The 25642-nt window shown below is 57.7% G+C and overlaps 1 protein-coding gene across 5 annotated transcripts in view; it reads right to left on the reverse strand.

Annotated features, from left to right (window-relative positions):
- The window catches only part of LHPP (phospholysine phosphohistidine inorganic pyrophosphate phosphatase), a 137703-nt gene that overhangs the window by 7713 nt on the left and 104348 nt on the right, over positions 1-25642 (reverse strand). Inside the window, exon 7 of one of the 5 annotated variants that reach the window (XM_079900997.1) lies at positions 21258-22893. The exons of the other annotated variants lie outside the window; for them this stretch is intronic. Coding sequence (XP_079757123.1) covers positions 22785-22893 — 109 coding nt within the window. The 3' untranslated portion in view covers positions 21258-22784. Of the gene's footprint in view, positions 1-21257; positions 22894-25642 lie in introns of those variants that run through there. 5 annotated transcript variants of the gene reach the window in all.

A 25642-nucleotide genomic window follows, 5' to 3' on the forward strand; every position in this document is an offset into this window, starting at 1 on the left:
CCCACTGGGACTTAGGAGAAGCCCCCTCTCCCTGCACCCACAGGCTCAGCTGAGGCTTGGCCGGGGCCCCCATGGGGGTCACGGCTGCGCCTCTCCTGCCCAAGGCCCACACAGGGTGGGCTCCCTGCTCTGTCCCCAGCCAGCTGTCTCTTCACTTCCCTGAGCCTCATTTTCCCCATCTGTAAGGTGGGCACATGGCCTGGCTCTCAGGGTCACTCTGAGAATGAAGCAGCTGGCACCTCGCCTGCACGTGCCAGCCCTCGAGCTGACGCCAGGCTCGGCCTCCTGCCCTCGGCCCTCCCAGGGCTCACTGTCCAGCCCCACACGGTCGTGACCAGGGCTGGGAAGGGAAGAAAAAGGTGCAGGGTCTGAGGGAATTTATGGGGGGATGTGCGGGGGTCAGGGAAGCTTCTGGAAAAGGGGGCATGAGGCTGGATCCCTGCCCCCGCCATCCATTTGAGCACGGCCCTCAGGTCCCTCCCCGAAGTCGGAGGCAGAGGCAGGTTCCCTGGGTGCTTGCATGGCTGAGGGGCAGCAGGTGCCTCTGCTCTCCTGGGCTCCTGTGTGTGGGCGGTGTCCAGGTGTCTCCGGCCGAGTCTGAGCCTGGGGACCTGTGTGGATCCTCCCCGTCTTGTCAACAGCTCCCACCTCTCCCTGTGTAAACTCTGCTGCGGCTCCCTATCACCCATGTCACAGCCCAGCTCCTCAGCAGAGCAGACAAATCCGTCCCAACTGGGTGTCCTCCCAGTCACCCAGTGTCCAGGGCCCACTGCTCTTCAGACGTTCCACGCTCTCCCACACCTCTGTCCACGCTACGTCCTGGAATGGCATGACCACTAGGGCCTGCTCCACCCGCAAACTCCTATTCATCCTTCAAAGCCTCACCCACTTGTTCCCATCTCCAACTCTATGCTCCGTGGCGAGCTGCTCTCTTTTCTGAGCACCCAGAACTTGCCTGCCCCCGCCAAACCCTCATACCATTCTGGCTGGGCACCAACTGACCTGGGCTGCCTAGAGGGAGGGGCCAGGCTTCCTGCACCAGTGGCTACCCACACGGGCCTGGCCCACACAGGCACCCAGGAAATGTCTGCCAACCAGTAAATGAACGAAGGCCCCACCCAGCAGGGCGCCGCCTGTCATTAGTTATTCCGCCCCCTCACGCCCCTTGAGCCGGGGGAAGGAGGGAATGACAGAGGCAGAGAACAAGGCCAATCTGTGTCAGCCTGGACAGCCTCACAGGGACGATCTTTGTACCAGCCCAAGGAAAATGGCAGCTGGACGCCCAGCAAGGACCGTCTCCGTGCCCACCTGGTTCCGCCGACCGAGGGGACAGAGGTGCAGCCTCTCCCCGTGAAGTTCTCGAGGAGACAGCGCCGCCCACCACCAGCTCCCCACCTGGTGTGCTCCAGGGCAGGGCAGGGCCGGGCAGGGGCTCCTGAGACCAGAGGCCACGGCACTGCCCGCACAGGGAGGGGCATGCGGCCTTGTCCCAACTGTTATCCAAGGGCCGGCCACACCCCTGGTGGCTGAGGGCCGGGCACTGGGGCGGGCTGGCCACGTGGATTCAGGGAACCGGGCCGTGGCTCTGGGAGGGTGACGCCACTGAGACTGACGCCAACTCCGGGCTGTGCTGACGAAGTTGGAGGAAAAGGACAGAGGGCTTGGATTCACATGGGGCCGGAGGTGACCTCAGCTGGGCCGAGGGCATCTTTCCATCTGAGCCCCAGGAGTCCCAGAGCCAGGGCCAGGGTGCTTGTTTCTAAGACGGTACAGGCCAGAGCATGGCCTCCGGCAAACGCCCGGGGGAGGGTGCCTGGGATCTGCCGCCTCCCGCCCTCATCCACGCTTTTCTGAAGGCTGATTATGGGATTCCTGCCACCAGCCGTGGCCCAAACATGAGACCTGTGGCACGGGGCTTCCTGCCGTCCACCTGCTGGCCCAGGACGCTCACCGTCAAGACGGCAGCTTGCTGGGACCCAATGGGGTAGCCAGCGATCCCCGGCCTGAGCTGACTGCTGGCAGGTGCCCCCTCGCAGTGGGGTGGCCAGGAGGGTGCTCACTGCCACAGATTTCAGAGGCGGAGCAGGGCGGGCGGGGCAGACACCCCGGGCACCTCCGGGAACCGCTGTGCCTGCTGCTGACGCAGAAACCTACGCAGGACCTGCTCCCCGCGGAGCCACGTCCCATTCTGCCAAGGTCCGCCGAGCCCTGCTTCGCGAGGGGACTCTGGCCCATCCCTGCTTGCAGGGAGGCCACCCCGGAGGCGAGGACCCAGGCCCTGTGCCGTCCTGCCTGGACCGGTCATCAGCTCCAGCCTCAGATCCCTGTCCTCCAGAAACCCGCTCAGGCCTCAGGCCTGTGTCCCCCAGCCCCACCCACCAGACCCTCGGCTCCCACCGCCCACCCTCAGACCACGTGCCTGGGCCCAGACTCGGCCCAACACCTGGTACAGGCCAGCCTGGAGCCCCCGAGCCCCACCTGGGGACCCTGCAGCCCGGGGGCCCCTCCTGCCACTGATGGGCGAGGCCTGCCCTCCCCCTGCCCAACCGGCTCACGCAGACGCGCACTTCTTGGGATGCTTTAAAATCACCGAGGGGGAAAAATCCTGAGAGAAAAACCCAAGCCTAGGACAGTCCTCGCCTCGGGCCCCTCTGAGGACCACGGCTCCCTGGCCTGGAAAGGGGATGGGGACATGCTGCTGTCGCCTGGGATCCCCCTTGAGGTCAGAGCTCTGCCAGGGGAGGTGGCCGCGCCCCAGAGCTCCCTTTCCTGGCGGGCGCCTGGGCCTCTCCCGTCCGTCTGCCTGTCTGCTCATCTGTAACGGGCAGGGGTGGGGAAGGGGGAGAGGTAAGCTTCCCCCAGAGCACCCCCTCCCCCTGAGAGTCTTTGTGCAAATGAGAAAGAGGTGTGCCCTGGTGAGCCGGGCCCCTCACGGAACTAACAGTGGACATCAGCCGGGGAGGGGACAGGGCATCGCAGCTTGGCTGCCTCCCCCTCCCCCTCCCTCCAGCCTCTGATGGGAAGGGGATCTAAAGATGGGGGAGGGTTCCTGTGCCCCCACCTGGGAGACACACTCTCCTTGCAAGTGCACGTGGGGCCTGGGGTGGGCCAGGGGTGCTACCCAGAGAGAGGGGAGGCCCACGTCTGTGTGTTCCACCTCGCAGCCTGGGCGGTCCTGGGATGCCCCTTTCCTTCAGGCAGGTGGCGCCCCAGGGCCCAGAAGCCCACCCTGGCTGACCCATCGTCCAGCTGGGAAGGAGCAGGAGTCTCTCCCACCAGGAGGAGGCACCTGCTGGACCAGTCCCAGAGGCTCTGAGCCCTGGTGTGCAACCCGAGGCAGGGGAAGGAACCTGCCGCAGACTGGAGGTCCCACCCAGCCAGCAGGCAGGCTCTGGGATGCGGGCAGAGTTCACCTGGCTTGGGGGATGGGTGAGCCACAGACACTGCACCAGAAGCACTAGGGGGACAACTGGGCACTGGCCCCCACAGCTGCTGAGGGAGGGCTTTGCATGTACCCTGCACAACGCCCCATGATGGGCACCATGACCGGCCTGTTCTAGAGGTGATGACACAGACCCAAGAGGGGGAGAAACTTGCCCAAAGTCCCACAGGCGGTAAGTGGCAGCGCTGGGACTTCAATCCTCTGCGTCTGGATTTAAATCCGGGCTCATTTTAGGGATTCTCCCCTTGGCACGCAGGACATTTTCTGCATCTGGGAATCACTGATGTTCTGGTCAACCTCCGGCCAGGCCGAGAGCCCTGCGGGCAGCGGTGCACCTTGCCTTTGGGTCAGCTCCAGGCCAGAGGCGGGCCCTTGCAAGTGTTTGCCAGCTCTGACTAACGCCCGGAGGACAGCGCGGTGTTTGTGAAAAACCAATGAGGAAAATGAAAGAGGAAATGAACGAGGAAACGGTCCACACTGGAGCTGCACAGCCTCCCGTGGCTGGGCGTGCCCGGGCAGAACGGCGGAGAAGCCAGAACTCCTTACCTGGGCCTCGGGGTCGCCAGCACCCAGCGCCAGGCCTGCTCCGGCCGGGAGCAGCCGGGCAGAGGGCAGTGGGGGCCTGAGCCCAGCGGGGAGGGATTTCACCGTGGACCCTGGCACCCGCCCTGGGGCCCCTCTGCCCGCAGGGAGGAAACGGGCCTGTTTACGGCGTGTTTCAGCCTGCTGGCACCTTGTTAACCAGAACTGACCGGACGCACCAGCTGCTTCCTGCACGGCTCTCACTGCCCATCGGCTGCAGGCACCTGAGGTGCCGAGAACAAAGGTGGGACACGCAGAGATGCGTGGGTGGTGCCGCACGGACGCCCAGCAGCACGTCGGCGGACTCGAGAAACTCCCTCACACTGACAAACGAGGTCCCTTGAACCCCCAGCCCTGGCTGGAGCCCCCACCTCAGCCTTTGCCCAAGTCCTGTGCACAGTGAGGCCAGAGTCACAAACCGGCGGCCCCTGGACATGTGTGGTTGGGCCCACATAGTGTTTTTAAAGAACAGGAGCTGGAAATTTTGCTTCTTTTGAAAATCTGAAAGATTCAGTAACAATGGGCCGGGATTCCGCAGGCAAAACTGAGCTGCCGCGGTGTGGCAGCCGCTCCCCGGAGCGAGGCAAGCGGCTTCTGGTTTACCACACTCCCAGCACTCTCTATTGCCTCCCTATTCTTAGACCAGGCCCAGTCAGTCCCCTACATTTCCTGCCTGCCCCTGCGGGCCTCTGAATTTGCTGCCCTGCACCGACCACTGGTTCTCTGGGACTCACTTCCCAAGGAACGAGTCACCTCCTCTAGGAAGCCTTTCCCCAGCCCTCACCTCGGTTAGGTGCCCATTCTGTGCTCCGTGGCACCTGTGTCGACCCCATCGGAGCATCTGACACTCTACTGTAGTTGTCTGGTTGCCTGTGTGACGCTCCCTCCAGACTGTGAGCCCCCTGAGGTCAGGGGCATCCTGTGGTGGCCTTATGCTGGGAGCTGGCAGGGACAGGAACAGTCAGCCAACTGCCTGAGCAGACGAGCAAGTGGCCTCCTTCCTTCTGACCACCCGGGAGCTGTGTGGCATCACCAGGCATGCCCGAGCTGTCCTAGAAATCTAGGCGGGGGTGGGGCCAGTCCGTCCCCATAGCCAAAGGGCAATGGGCAGAAAGGCGGGTGTCTGAGGCTCGGGGCCTGGAAGCCCCCGCCTGGCCTCACCATCCTGTTCCTGCCTATAGCCCAGGCCCCAGCCTGCGGGGCACATGCAGTCTGGATCCTCACCTCCCTGGGGAGGCCCCGCTGCCCAGCCCCCAAGAGCCGGAGCGCTCAGTCTGGGTAGCAGCGCCAGGCCACAGAGAACCTTCTGGAGAACCACTTACCAGAATGAAAAACGCCCTCTCCCCCAAACCCAGACACTTAGAAGCATGAAAATGTCAACACCCAGCCTGGGCCGGCCCTGTCCGTGGCCAGTGTAACTGAACCCTAAGAGGCACGCCTCCTCCCCACACCCCAGGCCTGCGGGGCTCTGCGTCTTCGCGCTAAGCAGGTTCCAGCGTCCGAGGACAGCGTCCTAAGCAGAGCGGCAGGTGCGGGTGTCGGAAGCAGAAGCGCGTGGAAGCTGGGGGCTGCACAAAACCAGCCGCAAGGGGTCTGAGGGGGTCTGGGCAGGGTGCCCGTCACCCTGCGGTTCCCCACCGTCACCAAGACTAAATGCAGTCTCCCTAACACGGCCCATGAACTGGCTCCAGAGCCCGCCAGCACTGCCCCCTTCGCCGCTCCCCACGACCCCCCGGCTCTTGTGTTCGTCCTGTCATGTTCCCCGAGCTGCCCGTGCCACTGCCTGGAACATCCTCTCACTCCCACTCCCCTCAGCAAGGCCCGACGCAGAAAGAACCAGCCCCACCATGGTCTCCAGGACCCATCCTACCCCCTGAATGAATGAACACCCCCATGGCCTCAGGGACGCTGGGAATCCAGTTGGGACCTTCCAGTGTCATGGGAAGAGCACCCCAAAGTGGGTGGCTCTGTCCATGGAGCAGACGTAGCTCCCTGGGAGGCAGGGAACCCCCAGGGCACCCCAGGTCAGGCCTGAGTGGTCAGCCATCACACACCCCCGTGGCTCCCACAGGCTGTCGAATAGCGAGGGCGGTTTCTCCCTTCTTCCCCCTTTCTCGTTCCCAGAAGGCATGTCGGGCCTGACCCCAGAGGTCCCTGATGACACCCACACCCGGGCCAGGGCGCGGGAAGGAGCGCTGCGGAGGGCGGTGGGCTGGCTGCTGGGCGTGGCGGGGATGCCTGACCAGGGGCTTGGACTGGGCTGGCCCTGACTGCTGTGTGACGTTGAGCAAACACTTGGAGACTTGAGTCTCCTGTCTGTAAGTGGGGCTGAAAAGACCCCCTCCCAGGGCTGTGGTGGAGACGCAGGGAGATGACGCACGGTGGGGCCCACCGCAGATGCGCGGCAGGCGCTGGACAGGGCTGGATGAAGAGCCCTCATGGGCCGCTCTGGCCAGAGGGGAGGGGCAGGGCCTCATCTGTGCATGGGAAGCTCACCTCGGGCTCGGTGTCCGGAGAGCGCGTACCACCTGCAGAGAAGGTCCTGAGGTCCTGAGGACCACGAATCTCAGGGAGGCCTTCCCCAAGGGACAGCCAGGCCGCCCGGGACAAGTGCTGTGTGCCTGCTCGGCGGGGGGAGGGGCGAGCCGGGCAGCGGGTGATGCGAGACCTGCAGAGACGCCGCATGGCTGGGCCCAGGGACTCTGGACTCCTCTGAGAGGGAAGGGGCAGCCTCTGGGGGACGCTGATCCAGCTGTGCCCCCAAGCCTGCCCTTACGGCCCGCTTCTCCAAGCTGACGGGCTGCTCTATTCACGATATTATTCATAACGGTGGCAGTCACTGAGCGCCCCTCCCCCGGGGGCCTGGTGAGGGAACATACATGCTATAGCTGCTTTGGTCTGTGCAGCAGCCCAGGAGATAGGTGCCACTGCCCCCAACTTACAGCCGACAAAACAGAGGTTCAGAGAGGGTAAGTGGCCTGCCCGGGGTCACAGAGCAGGGCTGGCAGGCCTGTCTGCCTTCCCAACCTGCCGGAAGCACTGTCCAAACCCCACCGGGAGCCAGAGGGCTGGGCTAGCAGGCGGCGGGCAGGGGTCCACCTAAAAAGCTCACTTAGGCAGAGGGACGGGCCTGCTGGGGGCTGGGCATCTGGCCTCGCAGCAGAGGAGCCCCTGACAGCTGTTCAGAATATTTTGATAAAAACATGTTGAACACCTGGTGTGTGTTTAGATTAAAACAAGCTGGCCCAGACCCTTTCGATGTGCTCTCCAACAGCCAAATCCCCCGAGAGGTCCACCTGCACCCCGACCCGGGCCCACAGGGGCACAGGGCGGGGCACTCTCCCCCGCCTCCTCTGCAAATGCCCCACATCCCCCTCCTCTGGAGGCTAGACCAGGTCAGGGAGACCCCGTGGTTAGCGCAGCCAGCCCTGGCCTGCACACCCAAGCTCTGGTTCTCACGAGGTGGCCCAGGAGAGAGGGAGGGCATGGAGAGGTGGTGCCCCTCCCAGTCCTGGGGATGGGGGGTTGGACCGTCCCACTCACTGGAGGCCCGGTGTCATCTCCACCAGGCGCAGACCTGGGTGTCCAGGCCGGGGGAGCTTGTGGACGACGGGGGTTCCTATACGTGGGGCACCATGCTGGTACCGCCCAAGCTGTCCTGGGAGGTGGCACCCATATACCGCCCCCCCCCCGATAGGTGAAGAAACCAAGGCTCAGGACGGGTGAGGAACTTGCCCAGAGCTCATGGCAGAGCAGGGCTCGCACCCAGAACCTCTGTCATCTCGGGAGGGACGTCTCCTAAGGCGATGGGCCAGGCCGCGCCTCCTGGTATGTTTGGGAACCAGCGTGTGGAGCTCTCATCCCATGGAACGTGCAGCCTGAGCTCCAAAGTGCAGTTTCATCAGCTCCATGGCTTCCCGGGGGCTCACGGGGGACTTCTGGTCTACCAGCCTTTACCTACTTTGCTACGCATGTGCCACTTAAGAAGGGTCAAAATCGGCACTTCACAAACCAGGAGGTCCCGTGGCCACAGGGAGCTCAAAGGTGCTCAGTATCAAGAGCCACTGGGGATACACAAGTTCCGAGCAGTACACCCCGCACCCCAACCCGCACGGCCAGAGGTACAGCACCGAGGGCTGGCAGGACATGAGCAACGGGAACTCTCACCACAGGGTGGCGGGGGCGTGTGAGAGGGTGCAGCGTTCCAGAAAACGTTTGGTAGATACAGCATCTCCTAATGCTAAGCACATGAACACGCGTGACCCAGGGATTCCACCCTGGTATGTGTCTGAGAGAAGCGAGACCATGTCCACCAAGAGACGTGGACAGGAACGTTCCACCAGCTCTGTTCATAGTGACCCTGAACAAGAAACAACGCAAGTGTCCATCAATAGCAGAGTGAACAATAACTGTGATCCAGTCATACAATGAAACAACACACACCAACGAAAAAGACCAGGCTCCTGCAACGTAGAACGACATGGATGAAAAAGAGTTGGGCTTTTTTAATGGCCCAGGTAGCCTAGAAAAGCACACAGTGACGTTTAGGACAGTGCCAGAGGCCCAGGAGTTTGAACAATGACGACAACAAAAACGCAGCTTTGAGTTCCCTGGCAGCCAAAGCAAAGAGGGAAACTCTGTAGGTTACAGAGAAGCAGATGACTGTTCATGAGGGACAACCTTCCCAGCAGCACAGACCAGGAGGGCCTTGCCCCTGCCCATGTGAGGGTATGCATGGCTCATGCATGGCGAGGACCCGGCAGGGGGTCTCAGAAGCTCAGAAGGTGTTCTTCCCTTACGAGCAGACCTCGGGCCCTCTCACCCCAAGGCAGCTATTGCGTGGCTCCAGGACTGGCTTGACCCACTGCCCCGACTACCTAAGGTCTGGCTCAGTGGGTCGCTGGCTTATTCAGCCGAGGTTTTCCTAAACTAGCTCCCACTTGCTCCCAAGCTCCCGCCTGGACAGGCCAAGTTCAGAGAAGTCCCCTCTCCTCTTTGGACTTCAGATTCTCCACTCATAAACCCGGGGGCTTCAGCTGACCTTCCTGGCTCTCCTGCTCCCTCCTCCCATCTGGGGGTAGACGTTCCCACCTCAGGGGCCAGCAGGAGACCTAGGCGGACGCTGACCCAAGACAGATGGTATGCTGGGTAGGGATGGGGGCGGGGATGGGTGGGCCAGTGCAGCGCAGGCAGCGGCAAAGGTCCCAGGAACCAAGTGAAGTCTTAGAGCCTGTGTTTAACGAGCCCCACAGAGGGATTTTACTGCTCAGTTCCAGTCCTGCACATCACAGGTCTCAGAGGGCGCCTGCAGGGTGGGGTGGCAGTCACTCCCTCCCTGACAGCCTGCTAGGCGCCCCCCTCCTTCACTCAGCCCCCCCGGGGCCCCTGCAGAAAAAGGACCCGCAGCCAGATCACTCAGGACCTGCTCCTGGTGTCAGCTGCCCCCTGGCACCTCTGCCTGGTCCCCACATGCAACTGAGCTCAGACCGTGGGCTCCTCCCGTGCAAAGGGAGGGAAAGAGACCCTCCCGGCCCCTCGGGGGTCAGCAGGGGCCACAGTGGGGCGGGCCTGGAGGGAGCACTTGGCACAGGGGCCCTGGGCTGGTGCAGCTGGGGTGCAAATCCCGCTGGAGCAGGTGACTTCCTCTTGTCCCCGTGAGAAATGAACAGGACAGTGTGCACTGGTCGGGCTGGTGATGAAGTGACAGTGCTGATGGCTATCACAGACCAGAGGCCGGCAGTACAGAAAGGGCCAAATCGTCCCAAGTGGGCATCAGGAAGGCTTCCCAGGGGCTGCTCCCTGAGACTGACGCACCTGTTCACGAGGACTGTCCCCCCACGGCGGGGGGTCTCATCGGCAGCACCCCTGCCTCTGGGAAGCCTTCCCGACCCCTGCACGTGACTCTGCAGCAGCCGTGCGGCCTCTCCGTTTGCCAGGATGTACCATGCCTGGGGCGCAGACACACCCTGCTGTCCTCCTCCCCAGGGATGCAAACACTCGGTTGGAGGGTAAAGCGGCTGCAGATGTCAGGATCCATTAAAAGAATCAAGTTCTTCAGCCCCATTCCTGGAAATCTGTCCTAAAGACTTCATTCTAAAGAGACCTCATCCAGAGCCTGGCATGTGCAAGGTTTTCAACAAAAGTGAGCTGAAGGACAAAAGCTAAAAGCTATAGGTACAATAGAGATGCTCACGACAGCAAAGGAACCAGTCCAAACCAGTCCAACCACAGGGGAGTATGGTTTATCTGCTCCATAAAATAAGATGCGGCTATGAACAATGACCAGGGGGAGACAAGAGTTATACATGCACATGACCACGGCTACAGAAGGGGGCTGGCAGGAACCCAGAGGAGATAAACAGCGGTCTAAGCGAGGTGGGATAATGGGTAAGACCGTTCCTCCAAGTTCCCTTGGAGGCGGCAGTAAAGCTGTCTTAATAATGTACACAATAAAAGAAGCAAAGTTTCTAGTTTTGGTTTGCCACCACGTCACCGGAGGTATTAAGGAGGCTGGAAAGTCAAGGTTATGCTCCAGCCCAGCCAGATAAACAAGAGGCGCAGCGGTCCCACCTTGGTCCCGCAGCTCACCAGCCGTGGGAGGGACAGTCCAGGCCAGCCCAGACCTTGGGGCCAGAGACCCAGCCGGGCATGGCAAATGCCATCTGCTCTGCAGAGCGCATCCGTTAATTACAGAGCACCCCCAGGTGAGCCGAGGTAACCTTGGGGCCGGTGGTACCTGCCACATCCAACGAATGCCACCTGGAGACCACCCAGGGCTGGCCTTCACCCCGTCCCCTCTGCCCACCTACCCACAGTGCCAGGTAGGCCTGGAGCCATTACCCGCGAGGGACAGAGAACACTGGGGGTCCACCCAGCACGTCCCTGGCGGTACCTCCTTCAGGTCCACCTGGACAAGGCTTCGCATCTCAGCCCCTGGAGAGGGGGACACAGGAGTGGCGGTTTGCTTCGGGCCACCTGGCCAGCGCATGGTGGGGCTGGGACTCCAATGCTGGCATCTTCCCTGTACCCACCGGCTGGAACAAGCCCCAAACACGGTAAACGAGCCCCCAAACCCAGGAGCTGGAGGGACTTTAGGGTACAACCCCTCATTTCTCAGGTGAGAAAACTGAGGCCCAGGGAGGGCAGATGCTGGCCCGAGGCAGCCCAGGGAGGCTGCACAGAGATGGGACGAGTCTGTCCTTCCAGAGCTGAGCCGGCCACCTGCCGGGCACAGGCCCGCGCAGAGGGCGTTCCTGGGCTCCCTTCTTGCCAGGACTCTCACCACCTGCACTTACAACACAGGGCCGGGCATCGGGGAGTAGGCGCAGACGGGGAAACTGAGGCACGGTCCGAAGGGCCTGGAGAGAACCAGCGGGGAGACCAGCGCCCCTCCCCCGTATTTACTTGGCACCTTCCACCCCGGCTGGGTTCCCCGAAAAGCTGACGGATGCCACCTCATTCATCACAGCCCAGACAGCACCTCGTAAATGGTCAAAGCCGCCCAGTGAGGGGCCATTCATCCCGGCGGCGTGCCCCACACTGGGCCGATTGTGTGTGCAGGGACCCCGTCCAAGCTGCCCTGGCTCCTGGCGGGCCGCCGCGCCCTGGACGATTCCTAGACGGAACCTTGTTTTCTTCGGTTTCGTCTCCAGCCCAGGAGGACCAGCTGCTCCTCCAGGACATTCACTCAACACTGCTCTGATTTTCCTCAGACCCTGGTCCTGCCCCACGACTCACTGGGAAGCCATACACCAGCCCTGAACAGTCTGGCCCTCTGGCCTCCAGAAAGCCCTGGAAGCAGCTCCCATCTGGCTGCGGGTGGGATGGTGGCAGCAACCCTCAGATGCATTTGCTCAGTGATCCTCAGGGGGGCGCTGTCTTCTTTACAGATGGGGAGGCAGGAGCAGAGGCAGGAACCTGGCTGATGACAGTGGTTTAGGCTCGGGATTCAGGAGTCAGGATATTCCCCAAGTTCGGGGAAGCCCCAGTGACTCATCTGCTCTCTCAAGCCGCTCAGCCTTGGCTCCCCTCCAGTGGCCTTTGGGACTTGAGCCCTAGGCTCGGTGTATTTGAAGGGCTCAGGTTGCAGGACTGGAGAATGGGCAGGCTGGTCTGGCGATGGGTAGAAGGAAGCTGTGTAGGTTGAAGATCCCGTGGAAAGTAGGGCCCCAGGTGCCGTCTGAAATGCTATTCCTTCCTGGGCACCCGATTCTGGGCACAGGGCCTGGCACTGCAGGAACACCGTCCCTCACTGGTCCCTCAGCCCAGGTGTGTGTCAGGACTATACAGTTCCAGGGACTGAGGCTTTACACTATACTTAACATCTGATAGGGCCCCTCTCCCTCCTGCCCCCTTCCCCCTCCTTCCCACCTCCCCCTGGTTTCCTGACTAATTACTTGCTTATTGCCATACAAACTTAAGAATTAACTTTTCCAGTGTGCATTACAAGGCGGAGGAAGGTGTCTTAAGTTACCCCTAAACAAGGTTCTTCAGCAGGAAAAGCCTAACTTCTTCCTCAGAACGCTAGGGAGTAGACTGGGAAGTGCTGTCGGCTCCATTTCCAGAGGCCCACGATCAGACAGGAGATGAGAATGCTGGTTCAGATCCAGCTGCTTATCGGAATCACCTGGGGAGCTTAGAACAATGACTCGTGTGTGGTATCAAAGCTGTGGGATGCAGCTAGAGCAGGAACCAGAGGGAAATTTATAGCACTAAAAACACTTACGTAGGGGACTTCCCTGGTGGCGCAGTGATTAAGAATTCGCCTGCCAATGCAGGGGACGTGGGTTCGAGCCCTCATCCGCGAAGATCCCACATGCCGCGCAGTAACTAAGCCCATGCGCCACAACTACCGAGCCTGCGCTCTAGAGCCTGCGAGTCACAACTACTGAGCCCATGCACCAGAACTACTGAAGCCCACGCGCCTAGAGCCCGTGCTCCGCAACAAGAGAAGCCACCGCAATGAGAAGCCCGCGCACAGCAACGGAGACCCAACTCAGCCAAAAATAAATTAATTAATTAAGTTTTTAAAAAAATGCTTACATAGGAGGAAAGTTCTCAACTCCATCATCTAAGCTCCCACCTTAAGAAATCAGAAAAAGAAGAGCCAAACAAACCCAGGAAGGAAATAATAAAGATCAGAGCAGAAAACAATGAAATCGAAGACAGAAAAACAACAGAGAAAAATCACCGAAACAAAGGGCTAGTCTTTGAAAAGATCAATTAGGGATGCTGATGCCTGAACCCACCCCCCTGCCCAGAGATTTCCCTTAGTTGGTCTGGGGCTGGCCCAGGGGTTGGCTGGTCTAATCTCCCCATGTGACTCTAATGGGCAGTGAGGACCACCTCGCTGCCACATGCAGACCACCTGGGGGCTGCCCAGCAGGAAGAGAGCAGCCCGCACAAACGCTGCCTCAGTTTCCACCCCTGTAAAACGAGGGAGGCAGCACAATGCCAGCCACGGGCCATGTTGCTCTGGGCAAGTCTGCTTCCCACTCTGGGCCTGTTTCCACCCCAGACTCTGCTAGACCTGACATTCTCCGTCTGCGCTGCCTGGAGCCCCGGCTCCCGGGAGGGCCCTGGGGGCAGCAGAGTGGGAGCCAGGAGCCCTGCCTCCTCCCATCTTCCACCAGGGGTGGGACGGACCCCACCCTGTGACCCGGGCCCTGGGTCCATGAATGAGGCCCCCCAGCTCTGCCCCACTGTCAGGAGTCTCCACCTGGTGCTGTGGTGGCCTAAATGGCCCTGATCACCTGGTGGTGGCCAAATTCATCTCCTTCCACAATCCTGCATGGACCTTCCCCGTGCACACTCTTTCCTCCCTGTAAGCCGCTGCCCCGGCTGGACACTCAGGACACATCTGTACACCAGGACACTAACCGGATGCTTGCTGGCAGGCAGGCCGTCCTTCCTGCCCTGCCTCCCCTTTAATTAACAAGTCCAGACCCTAAATAGCACTGAACACAACACCCACCTCGACCTCCCTTCGGAGGCCTTGCATTCTGCAAGCGCCGCATCCTCCTTTAGCGGCTGCTGTGTCCCCACGCAGGGGGCCGTGGAGACAGGAAGGCCTCACGCTCAGGTCAGCTGGAAACTTCGCAAAAGAACAGTGATCTTGGGCCTCAGGACAGGAGAGATCTTTTCTATCTGGGACAGGGAATCCCGTTTTCTGCAAAGAGGTGGGCGACGGTGTTTGCTAAAAACCACAGGGCCTTCTTGGATGTTACAGGGCACAGCCAATACCACGAGCCCACTCTGCCCCTCAATTTGTGCAGGATTATGGCCTTTGATCTATGGATGAGGAAGCAGGCTCAGAAAGGGGCTGTGAACCCCTTGGTCCCAGAGCAGGTGAGTGGCAGTGCTGGGCCATGGACCCACTCTGTCTCCCTTTCCAGCTGAGTCACTGGGTGCAACCCGTGGGACAGGCCCCCTGGGCAGATGGGACGGATACTACCCGGCCCTCCTACAGCTCCCAGTCTCAGCACAGTGGCAAAGGGGTGGGAGTGGCTGTCTTGAGGAAGGCCTGGAGATGCTCGCCTTTCCCAAGGCCCACGTCACACCTTGATTCAGAATTCTGGGCCAGGAAAAGTTCTCTTGGCTCTGATGGTGCCCTCGGAGCACAAGAAAGACCCCTCTGACTGTGTGTGCCCTCGCCACCAGGAAAGGCAAGGCCAAGTCCAGAGCCTGCAGGGCGCCATCCCTCCCACCGTGGGGAAGAGGCGGGAGTATAAATATATAGATGGATTATTAACTAGGTCAGGTTTTTAAGACATCACAGGCATTAAGAGGAATGCCAACAGGCACATCCAGCTGCAGCAAAGCCCGCATGGAAGGTTCCAGCATTTCCCCATGGCCACCCATGAGTACCTCCATTTCCTGGCAGCCAAGGGCTCTTTCTTTCGCATAGACCACAGCTAGCACTTACTCTGCAGCCCCCATCCCGAAATGCTCAGAGTCCATACTCTCCCAGTTCCATCTCATGTGCATTTGGGAGGAGAGAGACAGACAGAGAGACAGACAGAGACGGAGAGGGAGTGTTATGTGTGTGAACGAAAGAGCTGTTCGCGCTGTTCTTTGGAAAGAATGACGGATTAAAAACCTGCACAGCCAGTCAACTGCACATCTATTTTTCTAAGGGGGGCGGGGTGGGCATGGAGAGAACTTTCCTGAAAGAACTTGGCCTTGAAACATTAAGTCAAACAACTGGATTTGGCAGTGGCCAGCTTCCGAGCACTGCCAGCCTGGAGAAACTGGCGGCCCAGCACGCCGCGTCAGGCTTGGGAATAATGAATTCATTCAAAGCCGAGCCCAGGGGCTGGAGAGCCAGTGCATGCAGGGGGCCTGCAGATCAGAGGGGCTGTGGCACCAGGGACCCCCGGGTCTGAACCGAGAGCCTGACCTCAGCTCTGCAGCCACCGGCCAAGGTCTATGGGGAACCCCATAGATCTGACCCCACAGATGCGGGAGAGCCAACGGGTCTGTCGGGATGGAGAGGAAAAGGCATCGTTCTGTGCTATTAACACAGGAAGGAAGTACCAGTGGACGAAAATTACAGGGGCCAATCCCTAACTGGTGATTAACGTTAGAGGGGTGCGCCCCCCAGCACCGTGGCCTTCCTTGGAGGGGGTCTCGTGTGCCTTAGCGGTCCAGCTCCTTTGACCCTAGACAAAGGGGACATGCTGAGCCCACCTGGCTACTGCCCACACCTTCTCTCGTCTGCCGTCCTGCGTGGGCCCACGGGATGGTGACGCTGTGGCTTGAGCCCACGTCACCATTTTGCAGCTGAACTTTAATTTTTGCTGACTGGCCTTTGTCTTTGGAGGTGGCTTAGGAGCCAGAAGGGTGGGCCCAGCTCGATCCAGCAGTTGGCAGCTTTTGCAACAGATAAAAAATTAGGACCTGCGATGCATGCTCTGAACAAGCCTGGCCACTGCCACAGAGGCGCCGTCTTTAAGCTCCGGGCCGCTTCCTCAGGCGGGGCAAGGCGCCACCACACACAACCCACCCATCCGACCGCCCGCGGGGAGTGGCCCCGGTTAAGGCCGGACAGACACTCCTGCACACAGCGTCCCGGAGGCTGTGCAGAAACCCAGCAGCGCAGGGACGAGGTTTTGCCCGGGTCTGTATGAGGCTCGGGAGAAGCCTGGGTCCTTGCAGGTGACGCCCCGTTTTCTCTCCAGTGGTTCAGCAGAGGGGGCACCACAAGATCATTTCAGAGCCCTCACCAGCTGCGCTGCTGGGGGAAGCCTTGATGTGTGCGCGCTCCGCCGTCTCATAAATAACCGCCCTGCTGGTACCACAGCTGCTCCAGAAAGCGACGTCTGGCTTTCCCTAACCTTTGCTCCTGCATCCTCGGCTCCCAGAGAACAACGCAAGCTGTGGGCTGGGCCCTGGGTGGGGGCTGCCCCCCGATGCCCCGCCCGGCAGGCCTCAGTGTGTCTCCCCCACCCCCGCCCCCGGAAGGCAGACTTAGCCCCTGCGAGCTATTGTCACGGCGGGTCCTGAGGAGCAAGAACCCACCCATACGGATGTTCTGTGCAGACATTTATAAAAACTTCTCTTTTAAAAAATTAAACAGCCTAGGGCTTCCCTGGTGTCACAGTGGTTAAGAATCTGCCTGCCAATGCAGGGGACACGGGTTCGAGCCCTGGTTTGGGAAGATCCCACATGCTGCGGAGCAACTAAGCCCGTGTGCCACAACTACTGAGCCTACGCTCTAGATCCCGCGAGCCACAACTACTGAGCCTACGCTCTAGATCCTGCGAGCCACAACTACTGAGCCCGTGTGCCACAATTACTGAAGCCCGCACGCCTAGAGCCCGTGCTCCACAAGAAGAGAAGCCACCGCAATGAGAAGCCCGCGCACCTCAACGAAGAGTAGCCCCCGCTTGCCGCAACTAGAGAAAGCCCGCGCGCAACAACGAGGACCCAACACAGACAAAAATAAATTAAAAAAAAAAAAATTAAACAGCCTAGCTTGCTGCTCTAGAGAGCAACGCTTCAGGTCGGCTGGGGATGTGGTCACCTTGGAGGCGAAGGGACAGGTGCCGTGCCCCTGGCTGCTCTGGGCCGGGAATGCAGAGTCCCTGAACTCTAACACATGCCCGTCCAGAGGCCCGTATTTTCTCAGCCTTTGACTCTCCCCACACGAAGCACTTGCGGTGTGGCTCGCTGAGGGGGAGGTGGGGGGTGGGGGCAGGGCTTCCCCTCAAGACTGGCAGGCGGGGTGGCATTGTTGGTGTGGGACCTGTAGGTCTGGGAGGCCCATCACTACAGAGCCTGGCAGCCCTGCCCCCGACCCGCACCTGTGCTCAGCCAGGGCTTCGACTGTGCAAGGTCAGCACCAGACCCCGAGGTGTCTCTGGGATTTTCTTCTTTTTAACTCAGCGTGGGTTCCGGCCTCTAGAGAACAAACAGCTAGAGCAAAGGCCCTGGAAGCAGAGTGGGGGACAGTGGTGACGGTGGAGGAAGGGGCAGAGCAGGGACCAGTGGGGCTGGGGCACATCTCGTGCCACAGGGGCACCGGCTGGGGCACTGGCTGCTACATCAGCAGGGTCACCCTGCATCAGGCTTAAAGAAAGGGATGGAGAAGAAAAGCTGGTCAGAAAGGGAGAAACAAACATTCAGACCGAATTCAGGAGCAGAAGGTGAAGTTACTGGGGCTGCTGTGAAAGAAAGAAGACAGCTGTGGCCAACACGACAGGGCGGGGGTGCCCCTGGGGAAAATCTCCCCCTGCCACGACGTGTTGAGTGAGGGGAGCCTCACTCTTCTGGGGGGGGGTCCATCCCCTGCCACCCAGGGGCCCACACCCCATCCCTGGCTCCCACACATTCTGGACCTACCTCCCCATTCTGAATCCCGCGTGGCCGACACTCGGGAAGGACCGAGGCGAGGGCTGCCTGGGAGCCCTCGTAAAGCCACCAAGGCACTGACAGGGGCCACTTCAGGGCCCTCCCTCCACGCCTAGGCTCGAGGACAGACAGCGGAAATGGGCACTCTGCATGCCAGCTCCAATGTGGGCTCCAGCTGGGGCTATGTCTTAGGGGCACTGCTGGCTGGGACCAGGGTCCAGACATCAGCAGCAGAGGTGCGTGGCTGTTCTCCAGATACCTGGCTCCCCCTCTGAGTGCTGCCCAGAGTATCAGACTTGGATGGTGCAGGGGTCAGAGCCCAGCAAATGCTCTTGCTGGGCAGCATTTCTTACAGGATTGGGAATTCTTAGCTCTTTCTCCTCCCCTCCCCTCCCTTCTCGACAACTCCCTCCAAACCCCTTTGCTCTGTTCACTGCTGGCTGCTCTGTGCTCTGCAAAGGTGAGACATACATTCTCCTCTCTGTGTAATCCCCATCCATCCGTCCATCCAGCCATCCATCCTCCCTCTCTCCTGGGGCTACATCAACACAACCACAACTGCACGCTGGGGATGAAATCAGCTGATGTCTCCATTGCTGATACTGGTTTCACCCCAGAGAGAGTCGTGGGGTCCCATTTTCTTTATGAGAACATAAATTAAGTGAGTTGCACACAGCCGTGTGCTGCCCTGGTCTATGCTGACCGTGCACGTGTCTCTCCAACTCCATGTTCAGTGACATCATGCTGGTGGCTCAAAATCAGCCATGATGGGAGAATTTACACCATGGCAAGTGGCAAGTGCTACCAATCAGGACTTCCCACCACCACTACAGACCTAGTTGTTACATTTAAAGCACTTGAACTTGTTAATTCTCCAAGTTAACTATGTTTCCTCATAGTTAAAAACAATAGCATGAGATAATGATTTATATGCTTATATATAAATAAGCCAGGGTTCACAGATGCATGGTAGGGCAATTCCCAAGGTAATGACAATAAAACTTAATTACTGTTAACCCTGGGAAGGTCTTTTGAGATGAGAAAACCTTTAGTTTATAACATTTTTTGAGTCATTTAATATTATATTAGCAAGGCGGGGGCCACAGGAGAGCTGTGGCCTCTTTCTCACCTGAGGACCTCCATGTAGATCTTTTCCTCTGCTGGAAAGACTTAACCTCTCTGCCTGCCAGAGAATCTGCCTTTCCTTCAAGATTAGGCTCAAATGTCACCTCCTCCAGGAAGGCTTCCTGGACTTTCAGACATTGCTGGCTATGCCCTTCACAAGCAAACTCAGTCCTTGGCAGTGTGGTGTCCCCAAGACAGCCTTACCATTCTGTGTTGAGTTTGTGTCTCTCTTCCCCACAAACCTGGGGGATCCTCCAGGGCAGGGGCCTGTCTCACTCACATTCATAACTGACCACAGTCCTCACCAGATCAGGTTTGGATGGTGAGGGCAATCTCCCCTGACCTTCTGCTCCCCTGCCAGGAGAGATGAATACTGAGGGAATATTTTGGGCCTTTCTCTCCATCGGCCCCACCTCTGGAGAGAGGACTGATTAATCTCACTGATCTCCCCCCACCCGCCTCTCATTTAGACAGAAAGGAAACAAGGCAGAGACCCAGCCACAACATCTGGAACATCTGCTGGGCTAGGAGGGGGAGGGGCAAGATCCTTCAGGACTTACCTGCTTCACACTACCTGGGACCTTTAGCATGTTAGCCTTCAGCTTAAGAAAAATTTACTCTAAAATGCTTTCTTAAAAACATATCTAGGGCTTCCCTGGTGGCGCAGTGGTTGAGAGTCCGCCTGCCGATGCAGGGGACGTGGGTTCGTGCCCTGGTCCGGGAAGATCCCACATGCCGCGGAGCGGCTGGGCCCGTGAGCCATGACCGCTGAGCCTGCGCGTACAGAGCCTGTGCTCCGCAATGGGAGAGGCCACAACAGTGAAAGGCCCGCGTACCACAAAAAAACAAACAAACAAAAAAACCCACATCTAACAGGAATGCAATTCCAATTACAAGAGTATCAAAAAGAATAAAATATTTAGGAATAAATGTAACAACAGAATTGGAAAACTTATACTCTGAAAACTACACAATATTGTTAAAGGAATTAAAGATCTAAATAAATGGAAAAGTATCCCACGTTCATGGAATGGAAGACTTAACATGGTTAAGATGGCAAAGTCCCCAGAACTAGACTCAAGGCAATCACTATCACATCCCAGCTGACTTCTTTGTAGAAACTGATGAGTTGACTCTAAAATTCACACAGAATTGCGAAGGACCCATAATAGGCAAAAAAAATCTTGAAAAAGAGAACAAAGTAGGATTCACACTTCCCTTTCTCAAAACTTACCACAATGCAACAGTGATCAAGTCAGTGTGGTACACGACGGATATAAAACTCAATGGAATAGAACCGAAGGTTCTAACAGAAATAAAACTGTGTGTGTAGGTTAACTGATTTTCAACGAGGGGGCCAGGACCATTCAAAGGGGAAAGAATAATCTTTTCAGCACATCGTGCTGGGACAACTGGATAGCCACGTGTAAAAGAATAAAGTTGTACCCTTATCTCACATCACAGGCAAAAATGAACTCAAAATGGCTCAAAGATCAAAATGGCTCAAATGTAAGAGTTAAAAATAGAAAACTCACAGAAGTAAACATAGGGGTACATCTTCATGGCCTCAGATTTATCACAGGATTCTTAGATATGACACCAACAGCATGAGCAACAAAAGAAAAAATAGGTAATTTAGACTTCATCAAAATTAAGCTTTTGTGCCTCACAGGATACCACCAAGAAAATGCAAAGACAACCCGCAGATGAGAGAAAACATCTGCAGATCATGTATCTGATAAGGGCCTTATATCCAGAATAGAGAACTCTTACAACTCAATGATAAAAAGACAACCCAATCTAAATATAGGCAACAGATCTGACATATATTTCTCCAAGGAAGACACGCAAATGGCCAGTAAGTACGTGAAAAGATTCCTGACGTCATTAGTCACCAGGGAACTGCAAATCAAGACAATAATGATACTACTTCACCACCCACTGAGATGGCCAGAATCTAAAAGTCAGATAATAACAAGTGTAGGAGAGGATGTGGAAGAATCAACGCTCACATGATGCTGGTGGGCAGGTAAAATGGTACAGCTGCTTTGGAAAACAGTCTGGCAGTTCCTCAAATGATTAAAACTAGTTACCATATGACCCAGCAATTCCACTCATAGGTATATACCCAAGTGAAAAAAGCCAGTCACAAAAGAGCACATGTTATATGGTCTCATTCATGTATTTCCAGAATAGGGGAATCTGTATAGAGAGAAAGTTGGTTAGGGGCTGCTCAGGGCTGGGGAGATGCGGGGAGGGTAGCTAAATGGTGAGGGGGGTACACGGTCTCTTCTAGAAGAGATGCAAATGTTCTCAAATTGACTGATGGTGATGGTGTGTGAATACACTAAAGCCCCTTGAATTGTACACTTTAAATGGGTGAATCGTACGGTTGTGGATTATATCTCAGTAAAGCTGTTTTTTAAAGACCACATTTAAAGAGAGTGATATAAGCTAATATGGAAAGCTGACATATGACAGAGGTGGCATTACAGATCAGAGGGGAAAGGGTGGGCTATTAAAGGTGGTGTTGGAACAGCTGGCTATCCACATAGAAAATAAAATTAAATCCCCCGCCTCAGGCCATGCACACACAGCAAATGGGTGTGTATTTAGAATCTGAATGTGCAAACCAAAACTTTAAAACTTCTGGAGAACAGTGTAGAGACCAGTTTTCTAACTATGGGGAGGGGAGGATGTCTTAAACAAGATACGAAGCGCACAAACCATAACAAAGTGAAAATGAAAATGGATCAGATCCATAAATCTGATTATAATTCAATTTAAAACTTTTGTTCAACAAGACGCCATAAACAAGGTGAAAAGACAGACCACAGACTGGAGATAAATGTCTGCAATACAGGGAACTGACAAAGAAGCCGGAGCAGAATGTCTAGAAGATTATTACAAACGACTTTTAGATAGACAAGCATCCCATGGTAAAGTGAACAGAGGATATGAATAGGTAATTCACAAAAAGGAAACTTGAATGGTCATGAAACACTGAAAAAGCGCTCAACCACACTGAAAGTACAGGGAACGCAAATTATATTAAAACAAGATATTATTACACGCTTTTCAGGTTTGGAAAAAGTTTCTTTTAAATAAATACCTCGTGGTACAAAGAACTGGCAAGGATGTGGGAAAATGGGATTCTTTTCCACTGCTGGAGGGGACAGAGCCGGGCACATCCACTTTGGCGTGATTGGCATATCTAATTAGTAAACTGTGAACCACGTTCGCTGAGCCAGTTCTCCTGCTTTGGAATCAGGGCTTGGCTAAACTTCCCTGATGACAGTAATCACTGAAATCCTGTTGAAAGAACGAAAAGATTCCCCGGGTCTAAAACTCAGACCCACCAGGGACAGACCTGGTAATATGTGTATTTAACAAGCTCTCCAAGGTGATGCTTATTACCCAGCAAGTGTGGGGAAAATTGTTCTAAAGAAAACCTAGCCCATTTTCACAGGAGGCATGCCAACACGGCTCACCACAGTATGATTTATAATCGTGAAAAAACCGGAAACCATTTACACGTCCATCAACAGGAGACTGGAATACAAATTGTGGGACAGCCATACATTGAAATGCTCCCACATAACTCCAGCCTCTTTCCTGGCCAGCCCTGAAATGCTCATTTCCAGAGGCTGGCCAGGCCTCTAAATAAATATGTCCTATGTGTGATTTTCCCTGTTGGTGCCATGTTGCATGAATACAGCTGAGGGAAACGGGAAGGATTTCAGTGCTGGGATTCTTCTACCTTTCCAGTAGCTGACTCTTTCCATCAAGAGGCGGAGGGACTCACCCTCGCCAGCTCCGTGATGGCGGCGGGCTGCCTAGAGCAGGAGGGCCTTCTGCAGGACGTGCTCCAAACCCTGCTGCGTAAGATGCTCCTACAAAGAAGGGTTCTGTGGTCAGATGTGTTTGGGGATGCGGGCTGCCCCGCCCTCCTCAGCCTCACAATGCCTGTCTCCTTACTGCAGGCACCGGGGAGACCTGCTTTACAGAGACTCAGACACAACGACAGCGTCGGGACACCTTCGGGGATGCGGCTGGAATCGTGGGTATATTAGCCTAAAGCAGCCCAGCTTCTCCCAGATTACTCGCCTGCAGAACCCCTTCCACGTGGCCGCCTTTCCTAGAAATCCCTCTGGCCCTCGATGGGACCTCCAAGCGGCCAGACATGGGTGGGACCAAAAGTAAGTGATGCCTTTTTCCAAAGGCCAGAACCTAAGTGTGTGGAGCCATGAGGAGGTGGCGCTGGCGGCCGGGCTGCCTGGGTGGTGCAGGCGGTGGGAGCGCCAGGGCGGAGGGCAGAGGCCCAGCCCTCCGGGCACTCACAGCTGCAGCTCAGGCTGCGCCAGCTTCAGACGCGCAGCCGAGCGTGAACTTCCTGCGGCCGGCGGCCCTACCTGGGTCCCCTGGGGTCTGTGCCCCCTCAGCACCTGAGCACACAGGAGATGTCCTTCCTGACCCCCTCTCTCCTCACCCCTGCCCGGGACCCCAGGCCACGACGGCGCCCCACGGCTCATCTGCCAGGGGAGGGCCTGGCAGAATGTGGGTGAGGCCCTCGGCCCCCGCTCAGCACACAGCCGGCAGCCCCGTGTGGAGGTGCGCCCCAGGAACCAGGGCGGGTGACGGGGACGGGTCTGCCAAGGCTTCCTAGGGGTGACACACCTGGTCGCAGGGGCAAGGGTGATGGAAGGGAAAAGGAAACTGGACGCACGGCCCAGTGTGCGAGCATCAGCTCCTGCCCCGAGGCCTGGGGGCTGGGGGCCGGGCAGGCACTGCAGCAGTAAGGCCTTCAGGCACCTCAACTGCCCTGTCTCGAGGTGGGAACGGCAGGGCCAGGCCCGGCCTTGAAGGCCACCTGGTGTCGTCTGAAGAGGGAGGGACGAGGGTCAGACGTAGGCACTCGGGCTCCCCAGGGCCCTGGAAACCGGAGGTGGCCCCCGGAGAGTGTCAAGAGTGACAGTTTATGAACCTAATTCAGTTTTTTCTTTGGATCAATAAAGTTTCCAGGTGGGCTCCTTCCAGAGGACGTCTTGCTTTAAAGAAAAGGTTGGACGGAGGACAAAGCCGCGTGGGTGGGCTGGGGTGGGAGTGCACCCCCCTGCTCAGGGCGCTGGGGTGCGCGGCCAGGGGCCAGCCCGTCTCCGGCTAGAGCTTGGGTGAGCCACCCTGGCCTTGGGCCTCAGGGCCCAAGGGGGCCAGGAGCAGCCAGCCCACCTGGCTCATCTCCTGGTCAACCACAAACCGGGCAGGCACCTCTCTGGTCCTCGTTCCCCCAGCTCTAAAGTGGGGAGGATAATGGTTCCTACTTCTTACGCACTCAAAGGGGACTATTATTATAATTCGATGTCCCGATCGTTAGAATGCAAATAATAGTGCCTGCTTTGTCTCCTTTAGTGGTGGAAAGGACACGCACGTGAGAGCTCAGGATGACAAACGCTGGCCGTCACCTTGACACGGGCAGATGGAGAGTTGGCCTTGGTCTGGCATTCCGCAGCCCACCTGGGGCACAGGCCAGATTGGGGGCGGGGGGCGGGCAGGCAGAGCCTGGGGGCTCGTCGGCTGTGGAAGGAGAGAGCCGGGGATGGCAGGGCTCTCCCCAGGCCGCACAGATGCTAGCCATGGGTGCCCCGTCTGGGACAGGCCTTCCTGGGACTGGCACCCCAGCCTGGAGAAGCTCTCCCCGGTCCTCTGGCCATGCCCTGCTCAGGGAGGAAGGAGGTTTGTGTGTGCATGTGCAGGGGGGCCCGGGAGACCCCTGCACCCACGTTCCTGGCAGGCCTGGGGGCAGGCTGTTGGCGGCGGGGGCTGGCCCCCTGCATCTCCTCGCTGCCTCACACTTCGTACCAGCACTTTATGTTCTGCCGGTTCTTAACGTTTTTTTCTTTAAATATATTTCTGGAAAAGCTGTATTTTCACTCTTGTCCTGCCAGGTTTGTGTGCACCCCTTTAGGCAGTAAAATCTCACATGAAGTCATCCTCAGCAGCTCATAATCAAAACGCTGGGTGTTCAGATAACAAAGCGATGAAGAAAACCAGGCCTGAGTGCTCTGGACAACGTGGAAATGGCCAGTGCAGGTGGGATCCACGTTCTCCTTTGGCTCGGGGCTCCGTTTCACGAACGGCTGACGGCTGAACATCGCGGCAGACGCACGAGGGCTGTGAGCCTCTCCGTGGGCCAGGAGGCCGCCTGGAGTCCTTGCCCAGCCCTGGGCCCTGCTGTCCAAACGCGTCCCCTCTCCTGCTCACACCCCTACTGCACCAACAGGATGGAACACTTACTACTGGGAGAGTTTTACTCACTCATCCACGCGCATGACGGCTTTGGAGGCCAGGCTGTGGACGAAGAAGACACGGCCCCCGCCCGCCCCCCGCAGAGCAGGTGACGCAGGTGGCAGTGAGTCTGGGGGAAGCTGGTGCAGGGGGAGGAGAGGACAAAGGGGACCAGGGACTCAGGGGAAAGAGGAACACAAGAGCCGGCCCCTCCTTAATCATTCTTCCTACGGATGCAACACCTCGATCTTGGCTTTCCAGCCTCCGGAACTGTGAGAAGATGCATGTCTGTTACGTAAGCACCCCAGTCTGTCCGGCCCGAGCAGACTAAGACGTGGCATCTGAGCAGAGGAAGGG

This window comes from Stenella coeruleoalba, assembly GCF_951394435.1.
Source record: "Stenella coeruleoalba genome assembly, chromosome: 16".
Lineage (NCBI taxonomy): Eukaryota > Metazoa > Chordata > Mammalia > Artiodactyla > Delphinidae > Stenella > Stenella coeruleoalba.